The following is a 21,757-nucleotide window of genomic DNA, read 5'->3' as shown; positions in this document are numbered from 1 at the left end:
CTGGGAGTTCCTTGTCCTTGGAGAACAGCAAAGCCCAGCCAGGCCCTGGGATCCCAGTCGTGCTGTGTGACCTCAGGCAGTTTCCCCAACCTCTCTGAACCTCATTCTTTTCTTCCTTTCCTTCTTTCCGTTCTTCCTTCAACTCTCTCTGACTCATCCCTCCCTCTCTTACACCACAAACGTTTATTGAAACTACCAGGCACCATGGCTCAGAAGCATTGACAACTGCCCTCGGAAGCCTCACTTACAGAGAGCTGTAGGACTGAACCTGACCCAGGCCCCTGAGGCCCTACCCCTGGGAGGGAGGGGGTGGGGAGCAGGTGGAATAGGACTGACCTCTGAACCATGGAAGAGTCAGCACAGGCTTTTGAATCAACCCCGGGTTCCAAGCTCCCACTTCCTGGGAGCTGTGTGACTTTGGGCAAGTCACTTCACTGCTCTGAGCCCCAGTTTCCTTATTTAACAAACGACGAGCATCGTATTGTGAGATTTAAATGGCACGTCTGGCTGGTACGAGGTTATTCAAAAGTTCTAAGAATTCACTTCTGTCAGGGTTCCTGGGTGGCTCAAGTCGGTTCAGCATCTGACTCTTGGTCGCGGCTCAGGTCATGATCTCACGCTCTGCCCTGGCAGTGTGGAGTTTGGAATTCTCTCTCCCTCTCTCTCTCTGCCCCTACCCCACTCATATTCTCTCTCTCTCTTTCTCTCTCTCTCAGATAAATAAATAAGCTTTAAAAAACTTTAAAAACCCTCACTTTTGAGGCCTGGAACCTTAGAGAGGTGAAGGACTGATCTCCCTAATGGTGGAGTTTAGGGAGTGACTCAACCTCATCAGTCAGTGACCCCGGGTACAAGATTTATTTGGGAGGCAGAGACTTCTTCTGAGCACCTCTAGACAGTAGACAATATTCTCCGTTGTCTGCAGCCTGTTTTACTCACACATATTAAAACTATTAAAATGGTATTCTTAGTATACCCGTTTTATATAGGAGGAAACTGAGGCTCAGAGAAGTCTAGTAACTTGCCCAGGGTCACACAGCCAAGAGTGAGCCCAGATGCTCCCCTCTGACCATTGCACTGCACTCCTCCCGCGTGGAGGTGAAGGACCCCTGCCTACGCTCTCTGAGGACCTTAAGCCCATTGCCACCCTCTCTGGGTCTGCCTTTCCTTTAGTAAAATGGAGTTTGAATCTTTACTTGTCCAATAAAGTAAGACAAGGCAGGATTTCCCAGCCCCTCTGAACAGATGGGAAAGAGTGGGGCAAGGGTCCCCTGGTCCCCAGGCCTGGAATCAAGTCTTTAAGCCCAGCCTGGGCTCTGGCCACTGCTTGTCACTTCTTGGAAGCCGGTCCCGACCTTTGATTGCTCAAGTCACTGTGTCACTAAGGTGGCCGCGATTCTATGGAAAGGGCAGAGGAAGGAACAGGAGACAGCTGTCTGGGTTGCGTACAGGCCCGGGGCTCTGGGCCAGGTCCCCTACCAGGAACAACCCGATGGGTATTCTAAAGAGAGTCGAGTGGGTTCCTGTCCTGGAGGGAGCTCCCAGACGGGTTACAAAGGAAAATTAGTACCAAGTAGAGGAGAAAGTATTATTTCCAAGTGGAAGAGAATGGACAGAAGCAAAATGCACCCTTTCACCTGGGGCAGGGCCGACATGTGTAGAAACATACAGCCTGCAGTACCCCTTCTACCAAGCCTGACAGTCCCCAGCCCTCCTGTTTCTCCTTGAGGTCCCTGTCCCTCAGGGCCAAGTGTTTTGGGACCCTTGGCTATTTTGCTCCAAAACTCAGGGACCCCCAGTTATTAAGTGCTCGTTACCTATTAGGTGCTCAAAACTCCAGGCCTACAGGAAAGGAATTCTTGCCACCATTTTGCAGAGGGGAGACTGAGGCCCGGAGAGTCAACCTACCTGCCTGTGGTCACACAACTGGTCGGGGTCGGAGCAGGAACTCCAAACCTGGTTTCTTGGTTGCTGTCACTCACCCTGCTTCTTCCTCCGAGCTCTTGCCAGCTGCAGGAAACAGTTTTTGTTACCGTGTCTGTAAAAGGGGGCAATTACAAGGTTCACTCACAGGGTTATATTTTACAGGTCAGCAGGACCCATCACCGTGTCGCGAGTTTGCTCCCCTAAGACCCCCGACAGGGCCCATTTGACCCAGGGACAAACAGCCACTAAAGCCACGTGGATGTATTCCCTGCACTAGGTCACACAGGAATGGAAACTAAGGCCAGTTTGGTAGCCCAGATCCATCAATACGTATGGAACTTGTTCCAGAAAAAAAAAAAAAAAATTGGGGGAGGCCCACAGGCTCCAGTCTCTCCGGGGACCCTCCCTGCTCAGGCTTCCCAGTGGGTAAGAAGCATAGGAGCCTGGAGAACCAGAGAGACCAGGATGAGTTTGGCCAAGGTGCTGGGTTCCAGGGGTCAGAGGCTGAGTCCCTGGAAGTTTGGCTTTGTTTCTTTCTGGCACACAGTGGATCCGCAGGGAAACTCAGTGGAGGGAGCAGAGGGGAAGAGAGGGAGAGATGGGTGGGGGAGTGGACGGGGTGCTGGATGGACGGACAGATGATGAGATGGGCTGAGGGGTGGACGGGGAGAGGCAGATTATCGGTTTTGCCACAGGAAGTGGTGTGGGTGTGCCTATCTTTGTGGGATGTCTGCATGCCTGCACACGAGCCCACGTCTGCGTGGGGGTCTATCTCAGAGTTTCTGCAGTTTTGTGCGTCTGTGGGTGCCCCGCTCTGCTTGTGTCCACACCTGATGATGTGTGTGTGTGTGTGTGTGTGTGTGTGTGTGTGCGTGTGTGTGTGTGTACTTCTGTGCCCAGGTGCCTCTATCACCCAGAGTCTGATGATGTGTCCAGGTGCCTCTGTGTGTCCTGATCTAATTCTGTGTCTCTGTCCATTGCCGTCGCAGCCTTGAGTGCTGTCCGCTCCCCCAGGGGGCGCCCTTGCCCAGCTGCCACTCCTCTCCTCTCAGGCTCCTGCCCCCGGGGCACCCTAACTGGCGGAGAGCAGGGCCCAGAATGGGCAAAGGTGGCCCCGCCGTGGCCCCGCCTTCTGGCGCGGCCCCGCCCCCTGCCCGCCCAAAGCGGGCTATAAGTTCTCTGTCCCTCTCAGCTTCGGCAGTGCTCGCCTTCAGTGGTCGCACTTGGAGGGTCCTGCCACCCGTCAGAGGAGCCACCGCCACCACCTGACCATGGCCGAGGGTGAGTATCAGGGTCAGCGCTGCCGCCAAGCACGGGCCCGCGCCTGGCCACCCCTCCCTGTCTCAGGGGTCCCCCCTGTGCCATGGTCGGCTGGGGGTCAACACCTGGCAGGCGCTCTCCCCAGTCTGGAGAGCAACAGGAAGGCTGGGCTGGGTGAGAAGGGCCTGGCTCCCCCTCAGGCCTGGCCCCGCTGGGGCCTTTCCATCCCCAGGGCAAAATCATTAACCCCTGCCTCCCCGAATCAGACAAAGCAGTGGAACATGCAGGCGTGTTGTAAACTGTAGAGCACTGGACTAGCGGGCCACTGTCACTTGTCCTCGGTCAGTTAGCGGGGCTGGGTCCCTGCTGTGGACCGGCCGGCACGAAGCTGTGCAGCAGGGTCTGGCCTGGCCTCAGGACACTTAGCTTTGGTTGGTCCCTGCCAGCCGCGGGGAGGAGGCGTGCATGTCGTACCTAGAGGTGTGCAAGTCATGCCTGGCTGACTCCTTGGCCCTGGGGCCAGAGAAGAGGTTCTAGCACCCTCTGGGCTGAGAGCACACATGTTCTCTAAGGTCCCCTCCGGCCCCCAAGTTCTGCAACCCCAGTCTTTGGCCACTTGTCGATTCTCAGTTTCCCCTCCCGTAAAACATGGATGGGTCGCCCTCGGTACATCCGTGAGGGCCAAGGGGAGTGGAGTCGGGGTCCGATTAATTTCCTACCTGCTCCCCCACTCCACACACACACACACACACACACACACACACAGTCGCAGCGGTGGCAGCACTCCTGTCCCAGGGGAGGGGTTTCTGCAATGCAGGGTGTCCGTGGACTAAAGCGGCTGGACCCCGTGACCCGGCTAACTCTTGGCTCGAGTCCATGTGGAGGGGGCCTCCACACCACACTGCAGCCCGGGAAGGAGGCGCTGGGAGAGGGGCTCTGAAGAGGGACATGGGGCATGTGGAGCAGGGACGGGAGGAGGGAAGCTGACCTACCGAGTGACCTCGGGCTACCCTTGTCCCTAGCTGGGATCTGGCTCCCCAACACATGAGATCAAAAACCAGCTCAGGGCTGGCTGTGATCACGGGTCCTCTAGGTGGCATCTCGGATGCAGTTTCCCATCCCTGGCCCCGAGGGAGGCTCAGTGGGGCTGGGGGACCCTGGAGGTGCCAGCTGTGGATGACCTACCTGCCCCATTACCACAGTGGCCGTCTCCTACAGGGGTCCCGCTGGCCTGGGAGACCTGGGGTCCTTAGTGCAGAAATCCTGTGATCCTGGAGCTCAGTGCTTCTGCACCTTGGGAGCTGGGCATGACTTCTGGAAATTCTTCTTTAGATAATAGCCCAAGAAAGCACCCCACCTGTCCCAGCCCAGGAACTGACAATCTCTCTATGGTCTTCCAGGGGGGACGATGGTGGTCTCTTCCTGCTTAAGCTCTCTGGAGTAGAAGTTTTCAAAAACAGTGTTTCCTCACCCTAGCAGGCCAGCCAGAAGCCCTCCCGGGCGGTGGGGGAGGTCTCTCCTGCTGTGAGCCCCAGGGGGCAGCTCCCTCGGGTCTCTTCCCAGGCTCAGAACAACACGGGAGTGTTAGGGAAGGGAAGGAAGGAGTGGGGGAGATGGGGAGCAAACCCTGAGCCGTGGAGCGAGGGGCTTCCAGTGCAGGCTCCAGAATCCACAGCCCGGGTTCAAATCCCAAGGCCGCAGCTTGCCTCGGAATATCTCCTCCCAGTGGTGATAGTATCTGCATAGGTGGAGTCGTTGTTGTGAGGTTTTGGGGGAGAAAAGCCGTGTCAAAGCCCTCTCTCAGCAGTCACCGGGCACTTGGGGATCTTCCATGGCAGAAGCAGGGCACCCGAGTCGATGGCCCAGTGGAAGGACCCACTTGCTGGGTGACTTTGGGCAGATCCCTGCCCCTGGGTCTCAGCTGGACCGCGTACTCTCCAAGGGCCCCACGGCTCTGAGAGTCCACCTTGCCCACTCTCCCCACGCTGCGGTCTTCTTAATCTTAACCTTGAGCTTGCCAAGATTTCTGAGGTGTGTGCTTCCCTCGGACTCCCCACCCCCACCCATGACCTCTACCCCTGCCTTGGCCTTTAGCTCCCTTTGAAACTACAAATAGAGCTTTCACATAACAAACTTCTGCCCTGGGCTAGGCCCCACTTCCTCTGCTCGTCCTCTCAGCAGCCTTTTGAGACTTCAGAGGAGGCACAGAGAGGGAGAGAGACCCGTCCAGGATCACACAGCAGCACTGCAGAACTGAAAAGCGTAGGTCCGGAAGTCTCCAAACCCTCTGTCATTTTCAAACCTTTTTTATCATGGAGAATATTGAAGACACATCAAAGTAAAGAGAAGAATATAATACATGCCTGTGTTCTCATCACCCAGCCTCCTGTGGCCGCTCCTGCCTCCCGGTACCCCTCACCTCCCCACCCCTGCCCCTGTTATTTGGAAGCAAATCTCAGACATCACCATTTCACCTGCCGATATTTCAGTAAAACATAAGGGCTCTCTCTCTTTAAGACATGAATAAATTAACCAAAAGTCCTTACTACCGCCACGATTCCACGGGCATTCAAATCTGTGATCGTCTCATGAGTATAATAAACGTTTTAGAATACTTTTTAAAAGACCAGGACCCAGATGAGGCCTGCATACCACAACGGGTCGAAATGTGTCTTCAGTTTCTCTTAATCTATAGTTTCTCCCTTCAACGAATTTTTTTCTTTTTTTTTCTTGCAGTTTTTTTTTAAGTTTATTTATTTATTTTGAGAGAGAGAAACAGAACGTGCCTGCAAGCGAGGGAGGGACAGAGAGAGAGGGAGAGGGAGAGAGAGAGTCCCAGGCAGGCTCTGTGCTCTCAGTGTGGAGCCAGACGCAGGGCTCGGTCTCAGGAACCGGGAGACGGTGACCTGAGCTGAAATGCAGAGTCGGACGCTTAATGGCCTGAGTCACCCAGACGCCCCACCTTGCGGTTTATTTGTTGAGACAACCAGCTCCTCTGCCTTTTGTCTCCCGGAGTGTGAATTTTGTCCGATCGCATCCTGGTTCTGTGTTTAACATGTTCCTCAGTCCTCCGTATGCCCTGTAAATTGAAAGCCGAACCTAAAAGGCAAAATCGAACCTCCGCCCAATACTGCCCCACCTCACTTTTAACAAAAGAACCCTTTAATCGTGACCGTGACCGAATAGCTCCTGTTGAGTGAGCATTTGTTATGTGCCAGGCACCGTACTAAGTGGTTCACAGCAGTCCCGTGACAGGTGAGGAACGGGAGTCCAGAAAGTGGACTTGCCTGAGGTCACGATGCTGGAAGGCGGCCAGGACTTCTCCCACCACGCCACAGTGAGCACGACATTGTGACTATGACAGTGAGCACGGCGTTGTGACTATGAGGAAGAGAAGAGTCGTCGGGGAGATTCGGCCCCGGCTGACCCCAGGGTGACAGGGGTGGGTGGGGGCTTGGGAGGGGGCAGGGCGGGTAACCATTATCCAGAGAGGCCTGGCTCCCGGGGATTCCCCACATCCACGGAGCCCCGAGGGCACAACTGGCTGAGGGAGGCCACCCCGGCTCAGGCTCACGCCCCTCCTGCTGTCTCCGCAGAACTGGTTCTGGAGAGATGTGACCTGGAGCTGGAGGCCAATGGCCGTGACCACCACACAGCCGACCTGTGCCGGGAGAAGCTGGTGGTGCGGCGGGGCCAGGCCTTCCGGCTGACACTGCATTTCAAGGGCCGAAACTATGAGGCCAGTGTGGACAGCCTCACCTTCAGTGTCACAACCGGTGAGTACCACCCCGTCGCCCCGACCTGCTCTGTTCTGTGATCTCCTGGCCCCCTGACGATGAGGCAGGTGGCTCCGTTCCTCTTTTCTCCCCCCGCCCCCCACCCCGAGAAGGTCCTAGCGGTCACTAGCCCCATTGTACAGATGAGGCAACTGAGGCCCAGAAAGTGGAAAGGGGACGCCCCAGGCCTCCCAGCCTCGTAAACAAGTTTGCTGGGCATCCGGTTCCAGAAAACCTGTTATCGCCCTGGATAACAGCTTCCTACCACAAAGGTCATCAAGATCCTGACCAAATCAAAACAGCTTTCCAACTCTTATCAACAGCTACTTCTCCCAATCCACATAACCTGAAGTCCTCTGGGATCGGGCTCACGTTGGCTCTGGGTAGTGGAGAGAACCCAGCTGCCATCTCCCTGAGGGGACAATTTTGTGTTCCCATAGTTCCTTCTCCAGGCCTCAGGAGGGCTGCCTCAGGCTCAGGGGGTGGCAGACCTGGGCTCTGGTGTGGACTGGACTGCCTACCCGCTGTGTGACCTTGGACAAGTTGCTTAGCCTCTCTGGGCTTGAGTTTTATCTTGTGAAAAGCACTCCTGGTAGAAGGTGTTAGGTGAGAAGGGCCAGACGTGGCGGGGTGCCTTATAGACGTTAGTAGCCGCTGCTGCTTTTGCTCTGGGGGGCCCAGTGACGGGTGAAAGGACATTGAGGCCCCAGCCACGTCATCCCCACATGCCCAGTTCCCAATCTTCTTTGCTTGCCATTCCTGGGAAAGTGGCCTCGAATGCCAAATCTCTGGATTTGGCTCCTGGTGGGAACCACTCCCTTGAGATCAGCTAGGGGCCACCTGGCTGGGACTCTGCCCAAGGGTGAGAAAGGCCAGTTCTTTCTGAGACCACCGAGGGCAGAGAGAGCAGCAAACAGGCTGTGGCCCATATTTACCTGGGTGGCCGTTTGATAAGGCTTATCATGGTGCTTGCAGACCGGCCACGGATATCTCCCCCGTGCCTTTCCTTCCTTCCCCTCTGCTTCTGGCACAGATACACCTACTACCCAGGGGCAGCCCCCCCCCCCACCCCCCCCGCAAAACCAGTACCCTTGGGGCCCTTTCTAACTGAACTGAGGAGCATCCGGGAGCCTCTGATCTTTCTAACTCAGTTTCCCTCTCTGTAAAGTGGAAGGTTGTAGTATATGACAGTTATGTGCTGGGTAGGATACCCTGAGAACAGTCAGGGTCAGGGTCAGGCTTGGGATGATGAGAATCACAGCAACCTACTGTATGCATGCTCGTTCTCGATCTGCCCATCTGGGAAACATACTGAGACCCCATTTTACAGATGAAAATACTGAGGCTCAGAAGGGTCAAGTTACCTGCCCAGGTCACACAGTAAGTTAAGGACAAAGCAGGGTTCAAACCTGCCCCCAGAATTGAGGCTTTTCACTGGTGAGCTGACAGCAGACATATTTACCTAATCACCATAAGGGCCTGCTGGGCCTCAGTTTGTTCTTCTGTGAAATGGAACAGTAGAGAAACTGCCAGGGGAGGCTACCACTGACTTCCCACCTTCTTTCTCTTCTTTCAAGGCATCTCCTTTCTTTCTTCTTCTCCATTTATCTAGGCGGCCTGGTGCCAGGTAATTAGGCCTCAAGTTCAGGGTTGGGGGAGGGGGTGGCTACAGCTGACCTTCCCATCCCAGCAGCTAATCTCTGTTTTCCAGTCTCTACCAATTTATCTCAAACCATAGCCGGTCTGTGCTGGTCACCTCCAAAGCCCTCGAGCAGACACGGAGGGCACTCTATCTCTGGATGCACACAGCTTCCCTGTCTGGGCCACCAAGACCCTCCCATGGGCTGAGGAAGCCTGAGGGACAATACCAGGAAGCCAGGCCTTTCATCTCAAGGCCTGGTTTGGATCAGCACCCAGCCCCAGGCCTGGCCTGAGCACCTTGCTCTTGTGCTGCAACATTCTAGCTTGTGGTCAGCCTGTCCTGCCTCCTAAGGGAAACTGAGGCCCAGAGAGAGGAGAGAGCTGGGGAAGGTCACTCAGTGAATGGAGTATGTGGCCTGATCCTACACATACCCAGATGGTGTGTATTTCACCCAGACAGTTGGAGACCTGACAGGCTCTGTTAGGGGACACAGACCACAATAGACAAACACTTTATCATGGGAATAAAGCTGTTTCCTTCCAAGAGGGGACCGAGCTTTGGAGGGTGAGTGGGGTGGGAGTGAGGCCAGCCTGAGGGAGTGAAAAGAACCTTTATGAGGTTAATAGAGGGCTTTTCTCTGGAAGGTTTCCCTCATCCACCCCCTTACTCCACCCAGTCATGGTCTGGGATAGTCCCCAGGACTCCTCAGGTCTCCAGGTCATTTAGGCCCACAGGGATTCCCCGAAGCATCTCTGGCCCCACAAAGATGTGAAACCAAAGCCGATGACTTTTTGAAGCCAGCTTATGTGAGCAGTGGTGGTGCGGGGGGTGGGGGGGGGGGAACAATCTGTTCTCTCCCCGATCCCCCATCCGGGGACCCTTGGAAGAAAGCAGTGTGTGTGTGTGTGTGTGTGTGTGTGTGTGTGTGTTTGTGTGTGTGTGCACAGCTGCCCCAGGACGGGGAGAAAGGGAAATGTTTCCTGACCTGTCCTTGAGGGTAGTATGTCAATAGAGACAGTGGCTATGGGACCTGGCCCAGGCTATTCCCATGGTGGCCAGATCACTGGATGTCCAAACAGGGACATTTCTGAGAATGAAAGGACACCATTAAGAATTATGCTGGGGCCGCAGGTATAAACTGGGGCTGTCCCAGGCAAACAGGTCTCCCCGCCTTTGTCCCTCGCAGCCTCACTTTCCATATCTGTAAAGTGATTCAGTTGAACAAGACAATGTCTACATTCCACCCCAGTCCTCAAAATCTGTTGTTTGGCCTGGGAGAAGATTCTGACTTTTAATAGTCCCTTTTGACGACGCTGAGGAATGCCCACATTTACTGCACAATTACTGCACTAGTCACTGTTTTGAATGCTTCCTGAGAAGTCCTTTGCCGGTCCTCTAAACCGGGCCAGGAAGTGATAGTGACAATAATAAACCAGAGCTATCATTTATTGAGCACTTACTGTGTGCCAGGCACCATGCGATGTACCTCAACTGCTTTAGGCTTTATAATGACCTTACGAGGAGGTAGGTATACTGTAATTGACCCCATTTTACAGATGAGGACACTGAGGCCCAAAGAAGCTAAGTAGCTTGTCCGAGGTCACAGAGCCAGTTTCAGACACAGGATCGACCCTCCTCACGCATGTGGTCCAAGCCTGTTTTCTTCCTGGATGAGAAAATTGCAGATCGGAGAGGCCTGGTGACTTAGCCCAGCTCACGGAGCACTCAGAACCTGAGAAGGGGGACCAGACCCAGGCTGGCTCTTGGGGCCCTGTGCTGCCTGACTTCTCAGGCTTATAGCTGACTCCTGGCACCCAGTCAGGGCCTCGGAGGCCTGTGTCATGCCTGTTAGCTCACGGTTATATTTGGGCTCGGGTGTGGCCGGGGCTGTCGGGTGGGTAGGAGGAGGCAGGGTGCTGGGAGGGAGCCCCTCAGTGAACAAGCCCCCATATTGTTAGCAGCAGGTGGGCAGAGCTACAGGGAGGGAGATGAAAGGATAAAAATAAACTTTCCCGGGCAGCTGCCCAACCAGGCAGAGAAGGTTCTGTTTCTCCTCTCGGCCACCCAAGTCCAGAAAAGATGACCAGCCCCTCCTCGCCCTCCCATGACTCAAACCTGCCTGCCCAGGCAGGGCCCTCCCCGTACCAGCAAAAGCAGGCTCCCTATCTCGCTGAAGCTTCCAGACCCCTCACAAGAGACCACGGGAATGAGAGGCGCCCTGGAGGACAGCCCAGAGCCTAGAGATCTGGGCTCAGACGCTGACGTTGCCCCAGACCCCTACGATATCCTCGGGAGACCCCCTCCTCTCTGAGCCTCAGTTTTCCCATCTGTACAAGAGGTCTCAGGGAAAGCAGGCGGTGGGGGGCGGTGGTTACAACTACCTCCTTGGAGCTGCCTTTGAAGATACAGAGGCCAAAAGCCGGAGGGGGCCCTGGGGAGACAGACACCTAGAGGCTGGATGGGCCAGCACCTACCAGCAAGGGACCTCCCAGACGGGTTCCTGTGGGGCATCAGAGGATCAAGGTCTTATCCTACTCAAAGTCTGGGCTTCTTCTTCTGAAAGGAAGAGCTGGACCCTTGCAGGTAAAGGATTTAGGAGGAAATGGAGCATCCATTGGTGCTACAGATGGACAAACCGAGCCCAGAGAAAGGGCGTGCAAAGTCACGCCAGCCCAGGCAGCACGACGGAGGCCCTGCCCCAGGTTGAGCGGTCCCCTCCCCCGGGAGACATCTGTCCGGTTGGGAACCTGCTGTGGGAGCGAGACCTGTCACATGCTCTCGCAAAAGCGCCCTGCGAGGTCGGGGTCTGACCCTCGCTTTACAGACGAGGAAACCCAGGCTCAGGGAGGTGAAACCTCTCGCCAAAGTTCCCTCAACGGCCGGCAGCGCACCTCGGCCTCCGACCCAGGCCCGTGGGACCCCCGGCGTGTGCCGGCCCCCGCCGGGTCTGCCGCCGTCCCTCCCTGCCCACGTCCGGCTCACGGCCACTGCCTCTCCTCTGTCAGGCCCAGCTCCCAGCAAGGAGGCCGGCACCCGGGCCCGTTTCCCGCTGTCCGATGCCGTGGAGGAAGGTGCCTGGACGGCCAAGGTGGTGGACCAGCGGGACAGTGCCCTCTCGCTGCAGCTCAGCACCCCGCCTAACGCCCCCATCGGCCTGTACCGCCTCAGCCTGGAGGCCTCCACCGGCTACCAGGGCTCCAGCTTCGTGCTGGGCCACTTCATCCTGCTCTTCAACCCCTGGTGCGCAGGTGAGCCATACGATCCGTCAGCAGGGTGCGGAGACGGGCAGGGCCGGGCCCACCCACGGGGGCCACTGAGGGTGGGGGCAGTGGGGCAGAAGAGACATCAAAGCAGGTTGAGCAAAACCCCCTCAGCGCCGTGCCGAGCTCCGGCCTCGCCAAAACCTTGCGATGTGAGTACTCTTATTATTATCCCTACTTATGGAGGAAGAGACAGGCACTCGGACACAAAATGACTTGCCCAAGGCCACACAGCTACCAAGGGATCTCACCCTGTGCCGGAGCTCATGTGTTCCCACCGCACTGTGCCGGGGCACAGACGCGTCTCGGGTTCAGAGCCCCATTCGGGAATGCGGTGCCCAGGGGAGGCCCAGGGCCATGGCTCCACGTCTGGTTGTGTTTCGTGGGGCTCTGTTTGAAATCTCCCCAGACCGGCCTGGGGAGGGGAACCTGAGGGAGGTGGAGGGGTAGGGTAACCAGGAGAGGCGGGCAGGAGCAGTTTGGTTAACTACGTGCCCCTCAATTCTTCCTCTCAATAATCCCACAGGGGAGATTGTTAGTGTCCTCGATTCCCAGACAGGAAGCAGGCTCAGAGAGGTCAAGTGGCTTTTGAAGGGTCCTCTAAGTAAGTAAGTGGGCAATGCTGGGCAAAACTAGCAAGTTGCAGGGGACAGCTCAGAAGAAAGGAGGCTGGCTCGAGGAGGAAGGGGGAGGCAGGGGCTGCCACATCCCTTCCCGGGCCTCAGTTTCCCCATCTGACCGACAGGGCAATCAGATCCATTTCTTTCTTGCTCCTGCATAGCACGGCAGAGAGAGATGCCTTGTGGGCAGGCCTGGGAATGGGGAGTCCCTCCTCAACGCTGGGGTCCAGCCACACTTTCCAGCCTCTCCAGCATCAGACGACCAGTTTCTTACTGGATCACTGCTTTTATTTTTTTCTTCACCATTTTGGGACATTTTATAACACATTTGAGGGGAAAGGTTTTTTATTTTCTCTTGTACATATCTTGGCTTTAATTTTTTTTTTTTTTAAGCTTATTTACTTGGAGAGAGAGAGGGCGAGCAGAGGAGGGGCAGAGAGACAGGGAGACGGAGAATTCCGAGCAGGCCCCGACGCGGGGCTCAAACCCATGAACCGTGAGATCATGACGTGAACTGAAATCAAAAGTCAGGCGCTCAACCTACTGAGCCACGCAGGGACTCCGGCTTTTATTTTTAGGTATAACAGTAAGACATGAGAACATCCTCTTCATATAAGCTTTAAGCATTACAGGGAAACGGCCCCCGTGTTGACTCTCCTCCTTGGGGAGCACCATTATTAGCTGTCTTGGGGGGCTCCTCTCCTTAGATTCGAGTGCATGTGCCTGGAGACATCGCTGCGTTAATGGGTTTCTCTTAAACATAAAAAGATCCCACAGTATACATCAACCTACAACTTATTCCACTTTTCCCCTCTACCATACATCCTGAGGATTTTTCCCCATCAGTGTGCATCCATCTGCTTTTTCTTCTTAAGAGCTCAGAATGTTCCACATCTTGCCAGTGAGGACAGTTCATTGATCTGGCCCTCCACCCAGGGACATGAGGTCGTCCCCGGGAGGTCCTCACAGGGAAGATCACTCATCCTTGCTCACATGCCCTGGGGCCACATGAAATGGTGTCTTGGGACAGAAGTGGCTTCTCTGGACCGCACTGGAGATGTGTTTTGATCTCACCAATCTGCAAAGCTTACGGCTAGTCGCCAGCCCTGCCCGTGGAGCAGGAAGACGCCAGTGTCCCCCACTTGTCGACACCACAGGGTCTCAAAGTTCAGGGAACAGGGAGCGGAGTTCTGGGGATGTCCCCTTCCTTTGGCCTTTCCTCCAGCCCTGCCCCATCCCCGCCCCGCGGATTGGGGTGGCTGTCAGCCAAGCAGCTCAGTGACTAAAGTGACCCACATCCCAGGGCGGGAGCCCGGAGGGGACAGTTGGAGCTGGTGATGCTGAGGCAGGAAGTTGGGCTCAGTGGAGGTGTGGGTGTGGGTGGGATAGGAAAATTGCTGTCCCTCTGGGGCCTGCCTCTGGAACCCGAGCCTCCTATCCCCGAGGGGGGTGGGAGGAAGGTTGGGGAGGTGGGGGGCGGGGGTGGGGTTCTCATCCCCACCTTGACCAGCAGAGCTGCGAGGAGGGCACGGTCCCTGCCTGCTGAGCCAGGGTGGGGCCGAGCTGACATGTACTGACACTCTCCCCACAGTGACGAAACACCCTGGGTTTTTCTTTCTCTTTCGTTCTCCCAACCTATCTGCTGACTTACCACTGCCTAGTTCATTTACTGTAAGGCTATTTTTATTGCAGTCCCGGGAGCCAACAGTGCAGGATATACAAGGCAAAAAATACTCGGCCACTTTCACATTTGCTTTCCTCCGTGCAATAAGAGGGGGTTTGCGGGTGGGCCAGACAGCGCCCGGGGACCCAAGGGGCCTGAGCCCCTGCATTCCGGGCCAGGGCCACCATATTTTTAGGGACCCATACAAATATATTTTTTTTAACGTTTATTTATTTTTGAGACAGGGAGAGACAGCATGAACGGGGGAGGGGCAGAGAGAGAGGGAGACACAGAATCGGAAGCAGGCTCCAGGCTCTGAGCCATCAGCCCAGAGCCCCACGCGGGGCTGGAACTCACGGACCGCGAGATCGTGACCTGAGCCGAAGTCAGATGCTTAACCGACTGAGCCACCTAGGCACCCCAAAAATATTTTAATTTCTTTTAAAATCATGAGGAAAAATGAATGTTTAGGTCAGAGGATGTGTTTTGACATGTGATATTAATATATTTGTCATTGTACCAATGCAGTCATAAAGAATATTTAAAATTTTTTTTTTTTATGGAAGAAGGGGCCCACAGAAGCAAAGATGCCCAGGGCCCACCAAAGTCATGACGTGGCCCTGGATTTCCTCTCCCCAGCCTCAGCTTCTTCACCTGTGAAGTGGCGAAGGTAAAGGCCAACTTGACCTTTACGGCTCCTGCCCTCTGGCCCCGACTGCCGCAGCCCTCTTCTCTGCAGTCATCAGCCACAGGCCACTGAGTTCCAGGCATTTCCTGGCAGCTGCACCTTTGCTGTCTCTGGTCCTCTGCTTAGAATGTCATCCCGCCAGGCTCCAAGTATCTAAATCTTAGTCCTTTATCAAGGCGGCATTCAGAGGTCACCTGTTCCAGATGGCCCTCCCGGACCCCCTCAAGGAGGACAGGATCCCGACTCCCCTGAGCCTCGGTGACCCTAGTGGGCTTTCTCTCTGCCTTGAATTACGCTCCTGCTCACACCGGCTGAGGGCTTTAGCTTGCAAAACACCTCCCAGATCTGCATTCCATGTTACTGTCAGGGAGCAGACTTCCTATGGACTAAAGCGGACGAAGAAGGAGAAGTGGTCTCCCCAGGGTCGCCCAGCAAGTGAGGATCGGCTAGGAGGTGCCTGACTCCTGGTCCAGTGTTCCTCTCTCTCTTGTGTTGGCATCAGTTTTTCCACCTGTAAAATGGGGCTCTCAAGGTCCCCTTCTCATAGAGCTCTTGTGGAGATGAAACGTTAACATGTGTGTCATATGCTTTCCGCAGGCCCCGGCAAGGGTTGCATAAATGGCAGCTGCTGCTAACACCTTATTTCATTGATACAGGATTATTCATGAACGATTAATTAATTAATTAAATCATTCCATCCAGAATTGATTAAGTGATTGAATCCTTCACTGATGATTAAAAGATAGAAGGGCCTCCGAGGCTCTGGCCCGGCCCTAGCTTTCGGCGCCTGGCTGCCCTATCTGTGGTGACCCTGTGCCCTGCCAGACCCAGAGCTGAGGCCCCTTCTTTCCCATCCCCAGAGGATTCTGTGTACCTGGACTCAGATGAGGAGCGGCAGGAGTACATCCTCACCCAGCATGGCTTCATCTACCAGGGCTCGGCCAAGTTCATCAACAACATACCCTGGAACTTTGGGCAGGTAGGGCCACATGCTGCCTTTTCCACCGCTACAGGCCCACTGTGTGCTGGGCCCTGAGTCTGAGACGCTGAAAGCTTCAGAGGTGGGAGCTGGTCTCGGGGTTGTGACCGCAGGCTGTCAGGGATTCAAGGGCCCCGAAACGGCTGGAGGCTCAGAGAGGGCCCAGGCCAAGCCCGAGATCATACGGCAAAGGGTTGCCCTACCCACCGTGGGAATGGCAGCCCCAGATTCAAGGTGGGGAAAGAATCAGGAGAGCCTTTGGGAATTGTGGGGCCGGTCGGTGCTCCAGGAGGGAGAAAAGGAACATTCAAGGCCATATAACTAAGTAATAAAAATGCTCACTATGTGCTAAGTAAGTCCCGAGAGGAGGCTTTAAACCATCATCTCGATCAGTGGTTTTCAAACTTGAGTATACATTAGAAATCACCAGAAAAGTGTGTTAAAGCACAGATCACTGAGTCCCCACCCTTAGTTTCTGATTCAGTAGGGCTGGGTGCGGGCTGAGAATTCGCATTTCCAACTAGATCGCAGATGATGCTGATGCTGCTGACCGGTGGTCATACTTTGCGAACCACTGGTTGTATCAGTCAGCTGCTGCTGAATAACAAACAAGCCTGAAATGTACACACTTAACAACACGTTTACAACTTAACAACAACCATTTATTATTTCTTACAAATTCATGGGTCAACCAGAGCCTAGCTGTCTAGGCTGGGCTTGGCTGACCTCAGCTAGATGGCTCATCCCTGTTCCATGTGGTTTCCTCACCTTCCAGCAGGTCATCCCAGGCTGGGGGTTCAAACTAGTCATCTTATTTCCTCTGCCATCCAGCCTCCCATGAAAGTTCTTGAGACATTGCTGAGAAAACTCATGAAGCAAGAGTCCTCCCACTCCTGGCCCTTCAACCTCCTGGTGTGTTAGGGGCTGTTGGCCTTCTGACATGGGATTCACCTTGAGGCTTTTTCCAACAGCCCCTGGGGTGGGGTTTCCATATTCGGGCCTCCAGAATCCTGCCCTGGGGCCACAAAGAAGTCTTCTCTGTGTGCTCTGGAGCTCTGACCTCAGTTTCCCCATCTGAATATTGGGGATAATGGTTGTAAGCATATCTGCCCAGGAACCTGTAGCCTGCTGTGGGATGTACATGAAATGGTGGTATGACCGGGATACATAACATACATCAAGAAGTAAATTGGCTTTTCTTTCCCAGGGCTCTGTATTTTACCCTGACAAACAGAACAAAGCCAAGTCCTTCCTTTCATCCCCTGAGTTCCTGTTTTGGGTCCAGGCTTGTGTTGAGCCACTGGACACAGCCCTTGTGAATCTTCGGGAAGCCATCACAATCCGGGATGATAAGACCTAGAGAAAGGAAGTGAATAAATTGCCTGTGGGGATCAGGGAGATTCCTGAAATAGGGCAAGGTCTGAGCTGGGCTTTGGAGGAGGCGGAAATGCGGTCTACTAAGCAAGGGGAAGTGCCTGAGCAAAAGCTCAGAAGAGTCATGCTTAAGAAGAATTTTGTAGCCTTGGGGAGCACTGTATGTGCGAAGGAGCCCCAAGAGATGAAGAGAGAAAAGTCAGCAGTGTCCGGGTTGTGAATGTCAGGCTGATGGCACTAGGGAGCCACAAAAGGGCTCAGAGCCATGGGGAAGCTGTTCTGCAGCATGGAGGGAGGCCTGAGATAAAGTCTGCTTTGGGACAAGACCACAGAGATGGGGAGGAGGGGCCAGGTTGCCTTTGGACTTGTCAGACTAGGTGGTGTGGTGTAATGAGACAAGGAGGGAAGATCCTACTTTTAATAATGACACTGAGGATGAGAAGGTGTGAGCCATACAGAGAGTAGCAGGAAGAACATTCCAAGCAAAGGAAATAGTAAGTGCAAAGGCCCTGGGGCAATGAGTGTGGGTGAGAGTGGTGATAAGAGGTCAGAGACGGGGTGTGGCCCGGATTGTGAAGGGCCTTGCAGCTCACAGGGAAAGTCTAAATTTTATCCTGGGTGCAGTGGAAACGGGAGTCATAAGACTAGATTTATATATATAATTGACCTCAGTTCCAATCAGAGCAGTGTGTGGGGGTGGGGTGGGGGCAGGAGAGGAATCTCATCAGCTCTGCAGGGTGAGTCAGGCCTTAGGGGAAGTGGGATATTTGGCAGAGCAGAGATGGGAAAGGGGCGGTGGCAGGGCCTGAGGTGACTCTGAGGAGAGGGACGCTCCAGGGACACTGTAGTTTCTCCTCCAAATTCCCAGGACCCCCCTAGCCAGGCTCTGAATGCAGGCACATCCCCTTCCTCTTTCTCACACTTTGTCACTGTCCCACCCCACCCCGTCCCGGGCCAGACAAAGCTGGCATCACAGAGATGTGGCAGACCCAGCCTGGACCTCCCTAGTGCGAGAGGTGGACCAGAGAGGACGTAGAGCTGCAGAGCTTCAAGGCAGGCTTCCCGGAGGAGGTGACTTCTCATTTCCCTCATCCTCCTCTTGTTTCCTACAACACAGTTTGAAGACGGGATCCTGGACATTTGCTTGTTGCTCCTGGACAAGAACCCCAAGTTCCTGAGGGATGCCGGCCGCGACTGCTCCCGCCGCAGCAGTCCCGTCTACGTGGGCCGGGTGGTGAGCGGCATGGTGAGTGAGTGGCTGGCCCGCCCCGGGGTCGAGGCCCACGATGGGCCCCAGCGGACTCCTCCCTTCCTGTGATATGGAGGCTGCGCTCCACACTGGGCTCGGTAGGGGAACTCTCAGCTAAGAGTGCGTGTATTTGGAAAGGCAGGATTTACACCAATAAGGGTAATGTCGTGTGGTCCCTAACTCACTCATTCATTCATTCACTCATTCAACAAATAGTTACCAAGTGCCACCTGTGTCCTAGGCACTGGGGAAACAGCCAGGTATAAGCCACGTATGGTCTCTAAGTTCATGGAGCTTATGTTCTAGTGGGTGGGTGGGAGGAGACAGAAATGTCATTAACAGAGACATTAACAGAAATGTCAAGTGAACGAGGGCACAATCCTAGACGATAACGCACGTACTGAAGGAAGCCAGAGGGTGTGAGGGGGTCTAACTGCGGAGTCCAACTTCGGGGAGGAGCTGTGGAGGCCTCCCTAAGTGGTGATCCTTCAGCTGATATAGGAACTCGGAGATGAGCATCCCAGGCAGGGGGCAGTTTGTGCCAAGGCCCTGAGGAGGGAAAAACTTTGGCAGGTTCGAGGAGCAAAAAAAAGAGGCTGGTGCTGCCGGAGTGGAGTGAGCAAGGGGGTGCGGGGTGCCCGACGTGGGCAGGGGTTAGACCACGCAGACCTCATGGACCCCGGGCGGGAAGCTGGATGATATTCCCAAGGCAACGGAGTTTGAGAGGAATGACACAATTGGGGCAGGGGCCAGAGGGGGTCTTCGTAAAACTCAGATCACCTCTTATCACCCTCCTGCCACCCCATGGACAAGTTCACATCTCCAGCGTCACCTTCGTAACCTCGACCCCTCTCCACCTCCTCCCTTCCCCTTCTCTGTCTCCCACCTGGGGCTCCGGCCCCAACCGTCTCCCACATACCGGCCTGTCATACCTTGGTATCTTTGCATGGGCTGTTCCCTCATCCTAAACTCCCTTCCCTGCCTTTCCCCACGCACTGAACTCACAGCACCTGCTTCCCGGGCTCAGTCCCTCCGATGCCCCCGCTGGTTGTAGGTCAACTGCAACGATGACCAGGGCGTGCTGCTGGGGCGCTGGGACAACAACTACGGGGACGGCATCAGCCCCATGTTCTGGATCGGCAGTGTGGACATTCTGCGGCGCTGGAAGAGCTCCGGCTGCCAGCGTGTCAAGTACGGCCAGTGCTGGGTCTTCGCGGCTGTGGCCTGCACGGGTGAGCTGCACGCTGGATGCAGGGAGGGCCTGGAACCGGCGCCGGAGCGGGGCAGGGAGAGCTCTCCAGTGGGAATCAGCAGCCCCCAGTTCTGGTCCTGCTTCTGCCTCCAACACCACCAATGTGCCGTGTGGCCTGGAGTCAGCGGCTGCCCCTCTCCGGTCCTTTGTCCAACAACTAGCCCTCGGGTGGTCATTGGGACCAAGGGATGTCATTTAGGAGGCAGCCTGGGCTCAGGGTTGACGATGCGGGCTTTGGAGCACACCCGACTTAAATATCCCCAGTAATAGTCACCTGCTCTGTGACCTTGAGCAAATGACTTCTTTCTGAACCTCAGTGTCCTCATCTGTAAAATGCGGGTAAAAGGACCTATCTCCTACGGGGGTTGATATAAAGCTGCTCAGCAGAGAATTCGGCCTAGGGCAGCTCTCAGTAAATATTAGCTGTTAATAGCTTGACAGTAACAGCAATATCAATGTCAAGAAAGAGAAGGCACTTTGTAAAATGCAGACGAGGAAAGACAAAGGAACGTAAACCCAAGAAGTAAAATGAATCTTTAAGAAATCTTAAAAATTCGAGCCCAGAAAATGCTGAAGGTTGTTCTGGGTTGATGATGGTCCGTATGGGAGTGGATGAGTAGCCTGAACCAGTTAAAAACACAGACGCTGGATCCATGGCCTGAATTCAGATCCCCGCTCCGCTCTACCCGCTGTGTCCCCGGACAATCACGACCTTCTCTGAGCCTCAGCTCTGCCACACGGGACGTAACAACAGTGCCTTTATCCTGGGGCCACTGTGAGGATTGAAAGAGTTAACATGTGCGAAGTGCGTGAAATGATTTCAGATGCATAACAGTAATAACAGTAATTATTTATCTCCTGCTGTATTATTCTCACTACAATTACTGTGCAGCTGTCATTTCTTAGGCTCAGGAAATCTAAGAGGCCGGTCCTGGTTCCCAGCTTCTCTGACTCCGGGACCAGGCCCCAGGCCCAGAGAAGGGCCTCCGGGAGCCCCAGCGCTGTCCTCCACACCAGCGATTTGGAGGCCGTGTGGCCCGGGCTCCCAGCTGGGCTGTCCCTGCTCCCCCTTCTCCACGGCCACACCACCCGTGACTGCCAGCTCCTGGGACCTATGCGTTCCCTTTTCTTGTGCAATCCCAGACCCCTTCCTCTGAGGGGCCCGCGGGTTTTCTGGAGACACATCACCAGCCATGTCCTGGGTCCCCCAAGCTCACCTTGCAGACACCTCCCTCCCCTGGGCTGTGACCTCCGGAGGGCTTAGCTGTGGATCTTGCGCTCGACCCCTCTCTCCCCAAGGCGAGGGCTGAGTCTGGGTCCCTGCAGCCTTCTCCCAGGCCTGGTCTGTGACAGAACCGGGGAAAACCGGTTCTGGCTTACGTTTGTGCGCAGGCCCTGGGGCCTCTGCCGGGAGCTGCAGGTGGGGGGGGGGGGGGGGTGGGCGAGGCCCAGGGACTCCCCTGGGGTCGGGCTGCCTGTTTGGAATCCCAGCTCTGCCTCCAGCCCCTGGAGGGGTCCTGGGTGGGCTTGGGCAAGACAGCTGGTGTCTCCAAGCCTGTTTTCTCACCTAGAAAAGGGACACAATGGTGACTGACCAAATTCACAGAGAGCTCTTAGGACCCGGGCAGATGTCACTGGTTCAGGTCAGGCTCGGGTTTGTGGAGGAAGGTGGAATTCCTCAGCTGGATCCTGGAGCATTTTTGGAATGTCCACGAGTCAGCCAACGGTGACTGGCTGGGCGTTTGCAGGGACGGGCACCACTGTGCTCTTCTGCCCTGGGCACCGGGGCAGACGATACGGCCCACACCCACTGTCTCTCTGAATCACCACAGCATTCCCCCAAAGCTGCTATTTATTAGCTCCCCATAGAGGAGGAAATGGAGTCCCGGAGACCGGAAGTGGCTGCCCAAGGTCACACAGCTGGTGAGCAGCACAGCCAGGGTTGAAACCAGGGGTCCTCGGTTCTGGGGCAGCCTCGCGGCCTGAGACTGTGATGGTGAGACCTCTTGGGACACTGTCTCTTGGACACCGGTGGGCTCCGTGCTCCTCAGGGACAGGCCTCCCCCCA

At 55.3% G+C, this 21,757-nt stretch overlaps 1 protein-coding gene across 1 annotated transcript in view; it reads left to right on the top strand.

Moving 5' to 3' along the window:
- Nucleotides 1-3,074: 3,074 nt before the first annotated feature.
- Nucleotides 3,075-21,757, top strand: part of TGM2 (transglutaminase 2) — a 32,993-nt gene continuing 14,310 nt past the window's right edge. Inside the window, exons 1-6 of the mRNA XM_060617412.3 lie at nucleotides 3,075-3,207; nucleotides 6,783-6,962; nucleotides 11,610-11,852; nucleotides 15,696-15,814; nucleotides 18,306-18,434; nucleotides 19,492-19,669. Coding sequence (XP_060473395.3) covers nucleotides 3,198-3,207; nucleotides 6,783-6,962; nucleotides 11,610-11,852; nucleotides 15,696-15,814; nucleotides 18,306-18,434; nucleotides 19,492-19,669 — 859 coding nt within the window. The 5' untranslated portion in view covers nucleotides 3,075-3,197. The remainder of the gene's footprint in view (nucleotides 3,208-6,782; nucleotides 6,963-11,609; nucleotides 11,853-15,695; nucleotides 15,815-18,305; nucleotides 18,435-19,491; nucleotides 19,670-21,757) is intronic.

Source organism: Panthera onca, chromosome A3, assembly GCF_046562875.1.
Source record: "Panthera onca isolate mPanOnc1 chromosome A3, mPanOnc1 haplotype 2, whole genome shotgun sequence".
In the NCBI taxonomy this organism is placed as follows: Eukaryota; Metazoa; Chordata; class Mammalia; order Carnivora; family Felidae; genus Panthera; species Panthera onca.
This window is presented reverse-complemented; position numbering and strand designations above follow the sequence as displayed.